General features: G+C 39.1%; 1 protein-coding gene across 6 annotated transcripts in view; it reads right to left on the bottom strand.

Annotated features, from left to right (window-relative positions):
- The window catches only part of WDR48 (WD repeat domain 48), a gene marked incomplete at both ends in the record, with an annotated part of 44,460 nt that overhangs the window by 1,846 nt on the left and 24,787 nt on the right, over positions 1 to 17,827 (bottom strand). For 5 of the 6 annotated variants that reach the window (XM_079713734.1, XM_079713735.1, XM_079713736.1 and 2 more), the window contains 9 exons: positions 494 to 570; positions 2,909 to 2,996; positions 3,899 to 4,004; positions 6,743 to 6,838; positions 8,932 to 9,028; positions 9,340 to 9,447; positions 14,292 to 14,389; positions 15,205 to 15,307; positions 16,241 to 16,315. In XM_079713734.1, the coding sequence (XP_079569860.1) occupies positions 494 to 570; positions 2,909 to 2,996; positions 3,899 to 4,004; positions 6,743 to 6,838; positions 8,932 to 9,028; positions 9,340 to 9,447; positions 14,292 to 14,389; positions 15,205 to 15,307; positions 16,241 to 16,315 (848 nt within the window). The remainder of the gene's footprint in view (positions 1 to 493; positions 571 to 2,908; positions 2,997 to 3,898; positions 4,005 to 6,742; positions 6,839 to 8,931; positions 9,029 to 9,339; positions 9,448 to 14,291; positions 14,390 to 15,204; positions 15,308 to 16,240; positions 16,316 to 17,827) is intronic. The other variant, XM_079713737.1, reaches the window with a different exon arrangement.

The following is a 17,827-nucleotide window of genomic DNA, read 5'->3' as shown; positions in this document are numbered from 1 at the left end:
GCCACCCCTCCATCCTATGCTGCAGCTACATAGGTCCTTGACAATTTCAATATCTTATGCAGGCTCCTACTTCCACATCCCTGATCGAACCATTTTCTGGACCTGGAATATCTCTCTTTTGAAGTTCTATCCATCCTTACATGTCCAGCTCAAATTCCATGTCCTTCAAGAAAGCTTCTGGAAAGCTACAGCCAAAAATTCATTTCTTTCCCCTACACTCATCATTCCCTAAGTATCCATAAAAGTAGTTACTATACACAGATTGTGTCCTAAACTATGAGAGACAAAATCCATGTTTTACTTATTTTGAACATGTGCAGCTGGCCACAGTAGGTACTTGGTATATGGTTAAATTATATAAACCTTCAATATTATGAAATTAGCCTTAGATCTAGTACTTGCCTCCTGTGCTATAAAAGCAATTATAAGGAATTTAAAAAAATCTCTGGCAATAAATTAGATCAAAGTATCACACGACACTCCATTTACTTACTTTTTTAAGGTTTTTGCTCCTGAAGATGCATGAGGTTGGAGGTAGAAAGGAATTTTGTTGAATTTGGGCATATTTTTCTGAAACATGAAAAGTGAAAAAAGGTAAAATAGTTTCCATTAGCTGATAAACTAAAATGATGTCAACAGGAAAACTATCCACAAGTTAACAGTTATTTTACAATTAAAAGTGACCGTCTATGAAATTTATATGCTATCAAATTATCTACGTCAGCCTTAGTGAAAAGGTATCAGAAAAGTATAATGTTTCATTTTGTAATAAAAGATAAAGACAAATTATATGCAATGTCAGTGGCAATATGAAATTGCAGCATGGATCTTCTCAATTAACAATTCAAGGAATGAAAAGGAAACACATTTTAATTCTTCAAGCCATACAAACCAAAATCTGAATTCTACATTAAAATGCCCAAACAAAAAATTAAGTGTCTTGAGAGAAACCCACAACATTCATCTTTGAGCAAAACCATACGCTCTACGCTGGTGAGGCCCATTATCCAACTGAAAAGGCCAATCAAAGTCCTCCCACTTTCTTTTCCTCTGACATCAGAGTGAGGTCTGAGGTTTTAAATGAGTGGAAACTTCAGCCAACCACCTAGATGTCCACCATGAGGTAAACCACATACTTAGATGAAGGATAAAATTAATTGGTCATCTTTTCTCTGGGGATTAATCCTCTCCGAGCCTCCATGTCATGTCCTGTCTGGATGTCTCCTCTGAGGAATAAGCCACAGGCCTAAAGTCAGCAATGCATCCAGGTGAGTTTTAACACTCAAAGGAAGTTGTGGTTTATGGGGAGCTCGGATTTAGAGAAGACCACAGAATATCTATCAGGTGTCAGACCGGTTTTAAGTTCTTGGAGGTATATCTGGGACAGAAAATGAATTTTCTGCAGGTTCTAGAGATTAAATCTCTTTTCATATGTCTTTAGAAATATAGGTCAACAGCACGTAAAAGAGTCTAGAAACAGACCCATGTGTGTATAGAAATTTAGTATATGATAAAGATAGCATTTCAAATTAGTAGGAAAAGTTTATTCAGTAAATTGTGTTGGCACACTGGCTATCCATTTGGAGAAAGTTAGCATTCTACTTCACACCAAACAGAATAAATTCTAATAGATTGAAGATCTAGACACAAACCATTATCATAAACATACTAGAAGAGAATACAAGAGAACATTTTTGCTACTTTGAAGTGGGAAATACCTAAGCAAGACATGAAACTCAGAGCCCAAAAGGATCAATCTGGTCATATAAAAAAAAACTTTTTGCCTGCCAAAAGACATCATGAACAAAGTAAAATTCAATTGAGAGGCAAGATAATAGTCAAAGGGTTAATATTGAATATGACCAACTCCTACAAGTCAGTAAGAAAGACAAATAACCCAACAGAAAACTGAGTAAAGAATACAAACAGGCAATTCACAAAAGAAGAAATAAAAATGGCCAACGTGAAAAGATGCTTAACCTCACCACAAATTAAAACAAAACAAAAAAACACATTAAAACAATGAGATAATATCTGCCTATAAAAAAAAATCTGCCTATCTTTCAGCAAAGATTGTAAGTATCCAGCACTGGTGAGGGTGTGCGGGCACTCATACACTGTTGGGTAAGAGTGTAAACTGGTACAGCCTTTGTGGAGGGCAATTTGGCAATATCTATCAAAATTTAAAATGTGCATACCCTTTGATCCAGCAATTCCACCTCTAGGAATTTATCCTAAAAAGTACACAAAGATATATGTACAAGGATGTTCACTGAAGCATTGTTTGTAATAGAAAACACTGGGTACAACCTAAATGTCCATTTATAGGGACTGGCTAAATAGATCTTGGTACATTTATACAATGGAATACCTTGCAGTCATTAAAAAGGAATGATCCATATACAGACATGAAAAAATGTCCAGGATATATTTTTAAGTGAGGAAAAAAAAAAAGTCAAGTTGCAGAACAGTATATATAGTAGGAGATTTTGTGCAAAATAAAATGATCTATACACACACATATATACACAAATAATATATGCTTGTATATGCATAGAAAAAACTACTGAAGGCTATGCATTAAACTATTAATATTTACTACCTCTGGGAAGAAGAATAGGGAGTGAATAAAAGAGAAACAGTGATAGGGAAAGGGATGGGAATTTCACCTTATTCATTTATTATTTTCTTTGATAAGCATATATTATTTATATAATTTAAAGACATAAAGAGATATATAAATAATTATTGATACTTCTTCTGAAACTTTGGAAATGCAGGGAAGCAGAAGAGGATTCCACTTGGTAGTCTAGTTTTAATTAAAGATTACACAGTCTAACATAGTTCTTAATTGTCTTCATGATTTGGAAAAAAATAAAAGGACAAAGTGGGAATGGAGGATACTTACATCCACAGTGATGTCAATTACCCATTGTGGCACTGTCTCATTCAGAAGCATGGACTCAGTCTCACCCCCAGAGTCTCGGCAGAGCAGCCTAAACATAATCCATCAGGTAGTAAGTGACAAAACAAGCACAGCTCCCAAAATCATTGTCAATAAATGTTAGGGGGAGGGACCGTTATAGAGTTCATTTAGGATAACCCTCACTTGACAGCTGAGGAAATAAAGTGAAGGCAGGCAGAATGACTCACTCTGCTAAGAGGGAGAGCAAGCCCTAAAACTCAGGTCCCCAGATTTTGAGGCCAGACATATACTACAGCTGCCTGATTCCCTGGGTGAGGATAGGAACCTGGGTGTAGGCAAAGCACTTGAGAAAGGTCGTCTGCCAGTGCTATAGAGTGTGGTACTCCACACACAATGGGGGTCAGGTTTATTTTTGGTAACCACACTCTCAGGAAACCATCATAAAGGAAGAAAATTCTGCCCTCAAGGGCAAGACAAACATTTTTCTTACTTCCGGCCCTACAGAAGACTCTAGTAGGCTTTCCCCCATGACTCTCCCTGGGCCTTGGCTGGCAACTTGGAGATGAAGCCAGTCTAGCTCTTGCGTGCAGGGCCTCATGAAGGACAGCCTCACGCCTCAGGTCGGGCCACTGTTGGGCACAACAGTTCCCAAGAGCAGCCCAGTCCATCTCCCCTGGCCCAGCCTGAGGGAAGTTATCTACTCTGATGCTGTCCTGTGGGCAGGGACTTCTGGTGATGGTTTCCTGCAGAAACCACTAAGCTGCTGCCTCAAGGCGAGGTATCAACCTCATTTGAACACTAGAGGCTCAGCTCGCAATTAGAATGGGGTCTAATAGCACCAGACACTTAACTATGTCATGGAGATGAAGAAGCTTCCAAACCCCTGACACCCCTACAAGTTAAAAATAAACATGTGCTTGAATGAATACTTCTTGGCAAACAGGATGCCTTCTTAGCCCTTCTTACCCATACCTGAACAAGGTGCGACCTCCAGCTTCACCAAAGATCACAGGAGTGTGTGGGGGCACCTGGAAATAGCCATTTCCCTTTTGTACTCGGTTCTCCTGCTCCCCATTTACTAGAAAAAGGTACAGATGGTGTCAGGATCCAGAGTTAGTGCTAAAAACACAGACTCTAAACATTTCGTTTCCACAGAGCCCAACCACTGCAAGATTTTTTAAGTCAAAATCCTGTACATCAGTCAGAGACAAAAATAAAGGTAAAAAAACAAAGTTAAATTCTTGAAAATAAGAAATATGGCAACTTGGGATGTACCTCATGAGAAATGACTACATTTTAGAGGATTTTAACAGAAGAGATTAATGTCTGAGATTTGCAACAAAAACATAACCGTCTATTTCAGCCACAGGTAAGTACAGGACAGCCTCTTTATAAATGATGATCTGCTCTTTTTTTGTTGCGGGGATGGGATGGGGCCGGTAAAATGCCGAGCTCAGAAAAATTTCTGTCAGAAAAAAGTTTATGGTTAACGGTAGCCACAACTAATGGCAGAGGTATTAGTGAAAAACAAAACCTCAAAGAGGTCATAATCTCATTTTTACTGCTCTCTGCAGACTTCATTTCACTCTGCTTTCTTTGTAATCTTTTGAACGGAGTGCCGTCGACCCCCACTCAAGTGCCAGCTTGTGCATAAACACTTCCCTGATGAATCTGGAAGCAGTCTTGCCCTCTGCAACCTTACAGCACTCTCAGAACCTCTCTCACAGCACCTACTCTCTGATCTTATAATGCTGATATAAGCGGCCCTTTGCCTAACCAGAATGCCAGTCCCTGAAGGGCAGGGTCCACGCCCATTTATCTTTATTACCCCCACCTGCAACACAATACAGGCCTCAGAATACTCGAGCTGCTCCCCAAGTATAATCTAAGCAGCTCTTGAGTATCCACTGAGCATGGTGCAGGTGTAGCAGATTACCAGACACGTAGAGTGTGCAGTGTCCTGAGCTCTGGCTGGGTCCTGCCCTGCCTTTACTATGCCAGTTTGATTTTAAGGATGATTTGGGGTTTCCTGTGACTTTTTCTTTATTCCCCAACCAAAGCCTGGATCCAAGAGGTGCTGATTGTGCCACTGTTTTGTTTTTGGTTTTTTTTTTAATTTTTTTTAATTTTTTTTTATTTTTTTTTATTTTTTTTGCGGTACGCGGGCCTCTCACTGTTGTGGCCTCTCCCGTTGCGGAGCACAGGCTCCGGACGCGCAGCTCAGCGGCCATGGCTCACAGGCCCAGCCACTCCGCGGCATGTGGCATCCTCCCGGACCGGGGCACGAACCCGCGTCCCCTGCATCGGCAGGCGGACTCTCAACCACTGCGCCACCAGGGAAGCCCTATTTTATTTTTATACAGCAGGTTCTTATTAGTCATCTATTTTATACATATTAGCGAATATATGTCAATCCCAATCCCCCAATTCATCACACCACCCCTACTCTGTGCCACTGTTTTTTTGTTTTGTTTTTAAAGATTTTTTTGATTTTTTTAAAGTCTTTATTGAATTTGTTACAATATTGCTTCTGTTTTATGTTTTGGTTTTTTGGCTGCGAGGCATGTGGGATTTTAGGTCCCCGACCAGGGATCGAACCCGCAACTCCTGCATTGGAAGGCAAAGTCTTAACCACTGGACCACCAGGGAAGTCCCTGTACCACTGTTTTTTCATTACTTAATATTTATTATTGCTACTTGGGCCTCTGAGGGCACCCTGTTATGTTACAGATGGAGAAAGACAAGCCAAGAGCAGGAAATGACATGCCCATAGCTACATGGCTGATAAATGGCAGAGCCCATACCAGAACCTAGCTTGCTCAACCCTCTGTGAAGAGAAATTTCCACTGAATTTCTCTGGCTCACAGCCCACTGTACAATTCTAAAGGGGAATGAAGTGGGCCAGGTGACAAAAGAAATGACATCATGGGTGGGGTCAGTGCCCTCTCTATGACAGGGACATCAGGAGACTGGCTTTCAGAGAGAGAGGTATGTCAGCCTCGCAAAACAGATTTAAACTCCAAAAATCATTCTGGATGAATCAGTCAGCCAGAACAAAGTCTCTGGCAGGAGGTCCTCGTCACTGGTGACCACCGTAAGTGGGCAGTCTTCAGCAGATAAGTCCTCAGTGGGTGGGACTCAAGGTTACATATGAGTTGTGAAATTTTAAGGTTTTTTTCCCCCTTTCTTTAATGAAATTGAGCCAAATTCTCCTCTGCTTCCCAGAGAAAGTTACTGCCACTGCCTGTGGCACACAAAGCTTTTCAATGCCCTCAATGACATTAATTCTTTACACATACTCATTCACTTACCCTGACACTTCTGAGTTGGGATTTGATTTTCTGAGCCAAGATCAGGTAGATCATCAGACTAGGTAATATCTACATTTCAAGCCAACGTGAAGTTTGACTACACAAGGACAAACCTGGCTTTCTGATGTTAATTAGCGAGCACTGGAGGTAAATCCAGCATGTCTACGGATACCCTAAGAAATATCTTTGGAATAACCCTGCTAAGCTGCCTACGTTTAAGGACAAAGGTCATTTGAATACACAGGGTTTATTCTATATATCTTGTGTACAGAATCTCATTGATTAAAAGCTCTCTTGGAATCTCAGTTAAGACTGGATGGATGTTCTCTAGGATGTGGAAGGGAGGGCAGTAAATTGGGCACATCACATATATTTATTATGTCACACTTTAGCAAATGCTTAAAATAATTTTTTAAAGAAAACATTCTCAGGATAACACACAATCTAAGTATCCTTAACTTCTGAGTAATTTTTAAATCAATTATCCTGATATAAAAATACGAACCATGGTTTACTTCATTTTCTTCTTCATCTATTGGATTCACATGTGTCCTAGGCCAATATTCTAGGAGGGCCTGGAGTAAAAGTCCTCCTAAGTTCACTGCAAAAGAGTTAATATAAAAAAGAAAAGAAATGGAAAAGAGAATCATTAGCTTTAACCTAAAAACAGAGGGAAAGAAGTAAAAATTAAAAGTTTCCACAAACTCTGATGTTACATTCTTAACCCAATGCCAAGGATGTTTAAAAGCGAGATTTAGAGATTTCACGAAGTCTATTAGAATTTTATCTTAGAATGTTTAAAGCTGTGATAATATGGAGCAAACACATATTCTATTTGGCTGTTCAGATACAGCCATTCTTTAAAAATGAACAAACAAAAGCAGCAACTGTAGTCTTTAAAGGGCTATTTCCATACAAAGCCAAGTACACTATATTTATATATATCAGGTATTTCTACATGCTACATTCTTAGGAGAATACTGATCAAAAATATAATCAACAAAATAGATGAGTCTCTTCTCACCATACACAAGAATTAACTCAATATGGATTAAAGACTTCATGTAAGACCTGAAACCATAAAACTCCTAGAAGAAAATACAGGCAGTAAGCTCGCTGACAATGGTCTTGGCAATGTTTTTTTGGATCTTACACCAAAAGCAAGGGCAATGAAGGCAAAAATAAACAAGTGGGACTACATCAAACTAAAAAGCTTCTGCAGAGCAAAGGAAATCATCAACAAAATGAAAAGGCAACCTAGTGAATGGGAGAAAATATTTGCAAATCATGTATCTGAAAGGGGTTAATATCCAAAATATATAAAAAATTCATACAACTCAATAGCAAAAAAACTGAACAATCTGATTAAAAAATGGGCAGAAGATCTGAATAGACATTTTTCCAAAGAAGACACACAGACAGTCAACAGGTACATGAAAAGATGCTCAACATCATTAATCACCAGGGAAATGCAAATCAAAACCACAATGAGATATCACCTCACACCTGTCAGAATGGCTATTATCAAAAAGACCACAAATAACAAATGTTTGAGAGTATGTGGAGAAATAGGAATCCTTGTGCACTACTGATGGGAATGTAAATTGGTGAAGCCACTGTGGACAACGGTATGGCAGTTCCTCAAAAATAAAACTATCATATCTAGTAATTCCACTTCTGACTATTTATCCAAAGAAAAGGAAACCACTCATTCAAAAAGATATATGCACCCCCATGTTCACTGCAGCACTATTTACAATAGCCAAGATATCAGAAACAACCTCATTGTCCACTGATGGCTGAATGCGTAAAGAAAATGTGATACACACACACACACACACACACACACACACACACAGAAATATTATTCAGTCATAAAAAAGAATGAAATCTTGCCATTTGCGACAACAAGGATGAACCATGAAGGCATTATGGTTAAGTGAAATATGTCAGACACAGAAAGACAAGTACCACTTATATGTGGAATCTAAAAACAAAAAAGCCAAAAAACAAAGCTCACAGATACAGAGAACAGATTGGTGGTTGCCAGATGTGGGGAGTAATGGAATGGGCAAAATGGGTGAAGGGGGTCAAAAGGTACAACCTTCCAGTTATAAAATAAATAAGTCATGGGGATGTAATAGACAGCATGGCAACTGTAGTTACTAATACTGTATTGCATATTTGAAAGTTGCTAAGAGAGTAGATCTTAAAAGTTCTCATTAAGAAAAAAAAATTTTCTGTGTATGGTGATGGATGTTAACTAGACTTATTGTGGTGATTATTTTACAATATATACAAATATTGAATCATTATATTGTACATCTGAAACTAATACATTATATGTCAATTATACTTCAATAAATTTTTTTTTTTAGTTGGGGGGGAAAAACTGTTTCCTAGATTCACTTTCCTAACCTAACAGACTTCCCGAATGGTTTAAGGGTAGAGAGTGTGCTGCATGTTTAATTGTTAAAGCTAAGCCATAGATTGTGAGAAAAATCAAGATCCCCAAAACACTTAAAATGAATAGTATTTCCCATTTTCATGTGAGAGAATATACAGATTTCTTGAAAAATGATTTTAAAAAAACCCAAATATTGTTTAAAAAAAGAAGATGAGCACATAAAAAAATAGCACAGATCCACCTTCTCTTTTGGAAAGAGAAAGGGAAAGAAGGACACTTAAACTCACGTTTTGGATCTGACCCGTCAGGGCTGCTAAAGCCTGCATCTTTTGCAGAAACCCAAGCAGCAAAACAGTCACTCTCATCCAAAGTAATTGTCAACATCTGTCAAAAGAAAAAAATTGTTAGTGACATTCCATGTGAATACATTCTCCAAATAAGTCTCTAAACCATTACTTATTTGTACTATTTAACTAAAGTGCTAAGCCACAGATTCAGAACCAAAATGTGTTTCTGCATGATTCAATGCAACTACAATTTAATATACTGGGATATGAAAAGGCATTTAAACTGCATAAAATTTTTTCCTTTCATACATAAAAACACAGGACTCTATAACTAATAATACTTAATTTTGAGCTATATTAGGAATTTTCAACTATCCCAAATCACACAAATATCAATTGCTAACTTACCCCTGTTTTTAAGTCTACTGAGAACCAATTTGGTACATATACCATCTTAAATCTTTTCTTAATTTCATCTTCAAAATCCACTTTGCCCAGATCTTCAACTTTACATGCCTATACATCAAAAATAAAGTATGATAATTATCAATGTTAAGTGGTCAACTGATTTGATTCTGACTTAGCTACTAAAAATTTTACACATTTGCCTAAATATAATGGAGTCTTAAATACATTCCAAAAAGAACACGGTCAAATATTTTTATCTTAAAGCATTTACCATTAAGTAACTACGTCCTATTAAAATTTTAAATTGAAAAACCACAAACTGTTCTTTTTTGGGAAACTGTAACCTAAGTTTGCTCATATTGATATAGTATACCACCACACTTATCAGGAAGCAATGTCAAATGAAGCAAAAAAAATCTTCAAGGAACAAATAACAGTTTCTAAGCACTTTAAGAGAACTGTGAAGCTATCAATACCTTCAGACAACTGCTATAATACAGGCAGCAATTTTAAGTTTCTCTTTCTTGACCATTACAATCTTTCTTATTCATTCCCTAAGTATCTATGCTCCCCAAAAGTATGTCCTGAACTTCCCCTCGTGCCATGGAGCATTTCCAATCACAGTTCATCTCAATCCTGAACAATATCACAGAATGTTCCCTCTACCTATTCTTCCTAACAGCAAACTGGCTCTTTCCTGAGGGTCCCATCACATCAGCTGTCTTCTCAAAGGGTGACTCTGCATCTCCTACATCCCATAACTCTCTAATGGCATACAGAGACCATCATTCCACCATCACTATGTAAAAACTCCTATTTCTTTGAGCCCGTATCATTTAGCTGCAGTAAACCGTACCCCTTTTCCTCACAGCCATCTAGCAACCTCTGTGCTTACTCTCCCTCATCTCCCTCATTCAATGGCAACCTGAGCCTGGCTTAATGTCTTAAAACCCATCTTGAGATCGTGCTTGCATCCTGGACAATATGAACATCCACATGGACAACACACAGGACAAGATGGCCTCTCAAATCCTTGACAGTATTCCCACTATAAATACACAGTCATTAATGCTACCTGGAACTTGTTTCCAAAGTCAGTTCTCCACAACATCTTTGTCAAATCTCTACTCTCCTCATACCCCTGACCTTGCTGCCACCACCTCCTTCACTACCCCCAGAACATGACTCTGACCTCTACTTCTCAAAAACAGAGAAGCCTTGACAGAATCCCCTTAACTTTCTGCTACTGTTCTTCCTTGGTGCAAGGAAAAAGGTGTCCCTCCTTGCTGTGCTCTGGATCCCCTCACCTCTTGCTTCTTGGGGACCTTGTACCATCATTTACCTTCTCATGTCTCTACGGGCTTCTCCCCATGAACAGTGAACCACGATCAAATTTCTCCCATCTTAAAAATGCCTAAACACCAAAACAAAACCTTCCCTTGACGTTCTCATGCCTAAATCTTCTCCAGCTACTGCCTTTCCTGCCCATCTCACCAAAGTCAAATTTCATCTAAGATTGTCTCCCTTCAAATTCTGTTTCTTCACCTCCCAAACACTATTCAACCCACTCTATCTGGCTTTTGCCCTTAGGTCTCCCTAGAAACACCATCCTCTTTATTGGCTAGATCCATGTGCACGTTCCATTCCACGGTCTCACACAAACTCTCAGCAGGCCAATGCAGCTAACCACAAGCTCCTTTCTGAAACGCTTAATTAGTCCTTGAGCTCTTCGTTTTCTTACCCCTTTTTATTACACACCTTTGTGGCTTCCTCTTTTTCTAAAAATTATTGAAAGGGAGGTGACTTGGTTTCTTCTATTTTCAGTATAGATGTATCCCTTAGAAACTCTGACCTTTCTCATGGCTCCAATTATAATCCACAGCTGAAGACGGCTGAACCAATTTCTCCAGCCCAGTTCTTTCATGCGTGCATTAGGTTGTATAGCTCTCTGCCCAGCAAACACCTCTACCCAGATATCTCACATAAATTCAAATCTGTTGTCTTTCTCAGCATGTCCCTTTCACCCAACAATGCTTTCTCCTCTTATGTTCCCTATATCACTTCCACTCACCAAACTAATCCCGGAACCTAGGACTAATCTCTGCTCCTTCCTTTTCTTCATACTCCCTTTTATTCTAGCATCACTCTTATCTATAGGCCTAAATATCTTTCTAATCATTCTGTTTTTTTCCCCTTGTTCCCACCCCACTCCAGAGGAATATCCGATATTTAGCCTGTATTAGTACAACAGCCTCCTAACTATTATGTGTCAGTCACTACAGTAAATACTTCTCAAACACCCCCTTAACATTACCAAGAAATATGGACCATCCAGATTTTAGGAATAAAGACAAAGGTAAGCATATTCTGGAGATCACTTGGCTAGTAGCTGGCACAGCCAAGGTCAGAATGCAGCTCTAACTCTGAGCCTATGGTCCTAAATACTCCTGACTTCCATATTTCTGTATAATGCCATGTCTATTTGGCCTGATCACTTGATCTTAAAACCTCAAGGTCTAGTGTCTGGATATGGGAAGCTGCCAGGGACACAAAAATGCCAATGATGGTGCATGCCAGCTGAGCACCCCATCTAAGTAGAACTACCTCCCATTCAGACAGCAGGACTCTACTCAGACTTCAGCTAATTAGACCAAGAGAGGACATCAGACTCACAGGCAGAAAATCAAAGGGGAACTGGCTCGATTTGACTTTGTTAGATATTCTGGAGAACATCAGATGCTGCACAGCATGAGGTAAAGCCTAGCCACAGGGCAGAGCTGGGGCCACATTAGTGGTGAAGCAGCCAAATTCCTACTGATGAGGTCCTTAGGGCTACTCTGGATCCTCTCTGTCTTCACAGAACCCCTCTCTGAAACAAACGTGAGTTTCTGGTCCCCTGACAAGCACATCTCTACTGTAGGAAAAAAACCAATCGGAATTTTTGGAGCCTACTGCCATTTAATTTTCCACTCAACTGAGGTCTCTTGTTCTGAAGCCATGTTCACCAAGCAACTGTTCTGTAATGTGATTTCCCACAGAGCTGCGCCACAGTGGGGGAATGTGTTAGTCAGGCCAAGGTTTCCATTCAGAGACAGTCCCCTTTTCCGAGAAAGAAATGTGTTTATTCTTTGGATCCAGAAGTTAACTTAAGTGAACCTCTGTTCCTTATAACCAGGAACCTAACCAAAATACCAGATCTTTTCAATTCTTCCTTTAAAATATACCCAACATCTGTCTCTTCTTTTATTTTTGGATCAAACCATCTTATTGGGGGACTCCAGGAGAGGGTGGAAGGCCTGGAGGACAATGAGATCTGATGTCTTTGGCCTGGCCAAGATCTCTCCAAGGCTTCAGAGTGGTCAAAAGTCATCCATCTCTTTCTTTAGATTCCCAAGTCATTATGCTTAAGACAACTGACTTCCTGACTTCCAGCTTCTTTCCCATTATACATACTGCTACTGCTCTGAACATAGAGTTTTCCTGCTCTAAAATCATCTACGATTAAGAATCTTTAGGAAGTACCAAAGAAAGGGCAGGTCTGGAGCCTGAAATTCACGACTTTTTGGTAAATGATGTGAATCTCATCTTTCATCCTTACACACCCCTACTACTCTTATACTTACTCTGGTCTCCAGCTATACAAAACTGTTCACCTGGTCCTGAATAAGTATGTTTTGGTTACCTTCCTCTTCTGTGCCTTTGTCATTCACTCCCTCTTCCTAAAATGCCCTCCCATAATCCACCTGCTGGAATCCTTTAAGGCCCTGTTCAAATGATTTCTCCACTGTGAGGTTCTCCTGATTTCTCCAGTTGTAAGTAATCACCCTTGTCCATAAGCTATCTTGTGCTCTGTTGTCCCTCCTACCAGAAGGGATCATGAAATAAAAATTTTCATCATTTGTGACCCTCAGCACAGCTCTTTGCACACAGTATTCATTCATTCCAGAAATTTTATTTTATTTATTTATTTTTTTGCGGTATGCGGGCCTCTCACTGTTGTGGTCTCTCCCGTTGCGGAGCACAGGCTCCGGACGCGCAGGCTCAGCGGCCAGGGCTCATGGGCCTAGCGGCTCCGTGGCATGTGGGATCTTCCCAGACCGGGGCACGAACCTGTGTCCCCTGCATCGGCAGGCGGACTCTCAACCACTGTGCCACCAGGGAAGCCCCAGAAATATTTTTTGAACAAATATAACAACAACACTAAGAAGGGACATTTGTCAGGATTCTAAAAGCAAACTTTTTAATCTGTCTATAAATTCTTCAGTGCTATTTATAATGTGGTTGAACAGCTTAATACATCTCAATTATCCAAGGAGTCACTGTAACATGACCCAAAGTAGTAACTGCTGCTCACAGTGATGGCTATAAATCCTAAGAAATGGCCAAACTTATCTTGTGTACTCCAGTGGTTCTCAACCCAGGGTGATTTTGCATCCTTCTTCTTCCTTCCTCCCCCTAAACATTTGGCAATATCTAGAGACATTTTTGGTTGTTATAACTGAAGTGGGGGATAGGGATGAAGGTGGTTACTGGCATCTTCTGGGTAGAGGCTAAGGGATGCTCCTAAACATCCTACAATGCACAGGACAGATCCTACCCCGCCCCCGCCCCCCCCACCAAAATGTCAACAGTTTCAAGGACGAGGGACTCTGATGTTTTCATTTTAAGGGAAGGCAGCACAACACAGTTTGTAATACACTAAACAGAGAAAACGGTTTCATTCAAATTCTGGGTACTTAAAAAGATAAACTATGGCCTTATCTAATATTCACATAAGAATATATATATATCCACCCCGAGATAAGGCTGCAATTAAATCTTTATTTATATAATAATTATCTTGGTTATTTTATACACACACACATATAACAGATATACACACACAGACTATAATAAAAAATAAAGGGATACATAATCCAATAACCTATATTTAATTACAAAAAGATACTTACCTTTAATACATCCCAATATGCCACATTATTATTGGTATCTTTGGTTAATATATGTCTCTTATCATTAAGAATGTGACACTGAATAATACTAGCACCCCCTAAAGGAAAAAAATCCACACAATTAGGAAAACAATCCTACATTTAAATTCACAGTACAGCAATAATGTTAACTGGCATGTATTGTAACAGAATGTAAATCATACTAGCCCCCAGAAAGGAGAAGGTAAATCAGAAGACCATATAGTTATATCTAAGGCAATTTAAGGCTAACCAAAGAAAAACTGTCTGATTTTAATAACAGATTAAAAGACTCTCCATTCACTTCAAGGGTCTACTAGTGGAAAATTATTAAGAGCAAACCCCTTAATATTTTTTTTACCCACTAGGAAAAGTCCACATGATGACAGGAAATCTCTGAATTAGTCCTATCTCTCATTAACTCTTGTTTCCTATCTTCCTTCTCCTGAATGGACATTCTATCCTAAAGGTCACAGCATGGACATCTAACTATAGATAAACACACCATTCAATACTCTAATCCCCTTGAAGTCAGAGCTGTCACTCGCAGTTTTAGCATGCAGAATTCAGGGGCCAGGTCTGACCATTCTGGCTTGTGCCAAAAGACAACATTAAATCTTGTATCTTTTACAAAGTGGTTGCCGGCTTTACCAAGACCATGATTATTCTAATGTTGGGCAAAACGATTAACTCAAGAAAGCTCAATTTTTAAAGTCACTAAAAAGCACTTAAAAAATATTTTTCTTCTATTAAAAACAAACCAATATACTATTAGTCTTTTGTTGACATCAGGATTACATTTAAAGGAAGGTCATCTCCTTTATTTTTGTCAATTTCTTAGTAAGTATAATTAACTTCAGTAAAACAGACAATACTTTCCAATATCCTTACTTACCTTTAATAACCTGGTCGGGTTGTGTACAAAGGGGTGTTATAGGATTTGTACAGTCATTGTCATAATCTCCAGAGGCTCTAAAATTATGAATTCCTTTCAATGTCTAAAGGAACAAAATTCATTATTTAATCATTTTATGCCAATTAGTTTAAAGTGGCAAGAAAAACAAAGAACAAAAAAAAACAACAACAAAGAACAAATGAGAAAAACCGACAATAACAACATCAACCAAAAAATACTTAGTCACAAAATACAATTACCTACCATGATTAAAAAAATACAAAACAAAAATTAAGAAGGGAATGTTGTCTTTTTGGAGAGAAGACTAGGCACTCTTCCAGGTAAAGCTATGTTGATCTCAAATTGGCACAATGAAATTTAAACAAGTTATATAACATTTTTTTTACAAGTACAGAGAAAGACCACTTGATCTACATATAAACAGGAATAAATGCAAACACTTTCTCTTTTGTTATCCACAAGCAGTCTGGTAAGCAAGAAAACTTAAATCTTCTTTAATTAAGACTTAAGAACTAATAATACTTTTGTGACTTCTCTCTGCTTACTCTTTATTTCTATACCTGTTCTTCATGCTATAAAGAAAAAGGAAATGAATTTGAAAAAACAACTTTCTGCTTTCTCTTACGTTTAGAAAAATAGAATCCTAGAGTTTCCCTGCTGTGTTGGTACTTGGGCTGCCTCTTTTCAAATACAGCTTCATGAGTTCAGAAGCTGTACTACTTTAAAGCTGTACTTTACTAGTTTTATCAGGGAACAGTGCTTATTCTAAGCACATCAAATGTGTACCTTGGCTCCTGACAAAGAAGTCAGAAGCTGCATTTTGACTATGACCTTAATTTTTGTACAATCCTTAGGATCGCACCTGCATTCATAGGGGCTTTCAGATTTTTGTCACTGTCCAAAAGCATGCTGAGAGTCAGGCTCATACTGAGCATTTGCTACTGGTACCTGGGAGGTCCGTGATAACAAACTACATGTTTATAAACGTTTGCCAAATATACAGTGGCTCACTTACCCATTTGTTTACTGTAGACTTCGTTGTTGCAACCCAGATTGCAGGAGGGGGATCAGCTGACCTGTCAAGCTCCATCTGAAATAAAGCACAAAAATATTGCTTTGTGGAATGTTGACTCTTCTGAACTGCCAGGACCAGCTATACACTATTAAATATCAACTCCTTCATTCAACATCTGTGTGCTGATGATACCACAGCGTGTGTTAAAAGCTAGGGATGCACAGAAGAATGAGTCTCTTTGCTAAAGGAATTCGTAGCCCTATAAAAGTGTAATAGGGGTGACTACTTACCAAAAACAGTGGCTTAAAGTTTTAAGTGTGGTTAATTTAAGGGTTCTAGATGGGTACAGTCAAAAGGATGACTTACCATAACTTTCTGGTTTTGTCACTCCTGTGTTTTGTCTTCATGTTCTTAGTAACAAGGAAATACGTTTTTTTCTTGGAAAATGTTTGTAGCAAAAACCAAAACAACCATTCTAACAACACAGCAAAAGGAAAAGTACCCACATAATGTACCCCCCCACCACTTGCTTAAGGAGTACAACTGTACTTTGTGAACAGTTTACTGTGTCCTCCTCTATTTTTAAAATACCATACATATAAAAATACACATATACCCATGTATACATCATGCAAATGGAATGACTCTACATTTGCCCACTATTCTTTCTGCACCAGGAAATTGCAGGTTTTTAGACCTGGGGACAGGGCTGAACCACTAGCAAGTAGGAATCCTCTTCAGTTCAAAGTGATGCTCCTTACAACATGGTTATGCCTGTGCTAAACACTTCTAGTCTTTTTCTCCACAGCCAAGAGATCCTGGCAGCTGCGGGACTCGCAGCACAGTTTCTCCTCCACACGTGACTCTCCCCATCAGTATGCTTCCTGCACACATGCTGTGTCTGTATTTTAGCCTCCACTCTCTTGCTTCTCTAAAGGATTATTGCTTTTGTCCATTAGGCTGTGCCATCTGTTTTAAAGAACTGTAACTGGCCAGTATTATGTGAGCTCTTAGACCATAGGCATCCTCTCAAGTGTCTCATTTGACCTCTATTCCCTTTTTCAGTCCTTCCTCCTATACTGTGGTTTCAGATGTCACTTAGTTTCGAAGACGATGGGTATTTACAGTTCTGTTTCCTGCTTTCCTTGTTGTTTTCAGATGATTTCTGAGAAGGGGTGGGGGGGAGTGCTGCCTTTACGCCTCCATTTTAAACCTGGAAATCTCCTCACCGTTGTCTTAATGTGCAATTCTGTGAACATCGGTGAGACTGAACATCTTGTCAATGATGACTGGCCATTTTCTAGACTTCACTTTTAGCAGGTGTCAATATGGATGGCTTCTCAAGTACCCTTTTACCCACCACCCAGGACTATTTTGAGGCCGTGATGGTTTGGAATATGAACCAGCTTCCGCTCTTCTTCAGGAGCACTATTCCACATCCTCCTCTTGAGGCAGTGGACAAATTTCTGCTTTGCTGTCCACTCTCAGATACCTGAACTCCTCATATTCCTCCTCTAAGGAAAGGTTAGGAGAGCCAGGAGAGCTCAGGAGCACTTTGGGGCCAGCTCACTAGGATTCGCCAGTGCG

The sequence above is a fragment of the Hyperoodon ampullatus genome (assembly GCF_949752795.1).
Source record: "Hyperoodon ampullatus genome assembly, chromosome: 10".
Classification (NCBI taxonomy): Eukaryota; Metazoa; Chordata; class Mammalia; order Artiodactyla; family Ziphiidae; genus Hyperoodon; species Hyperoodon ampullatus.
The sequence above is the reverse complement of the archived record's forward strand: the minus strand, read 5'-3'. Positions and strand labels throughout refer to the sequence as shown.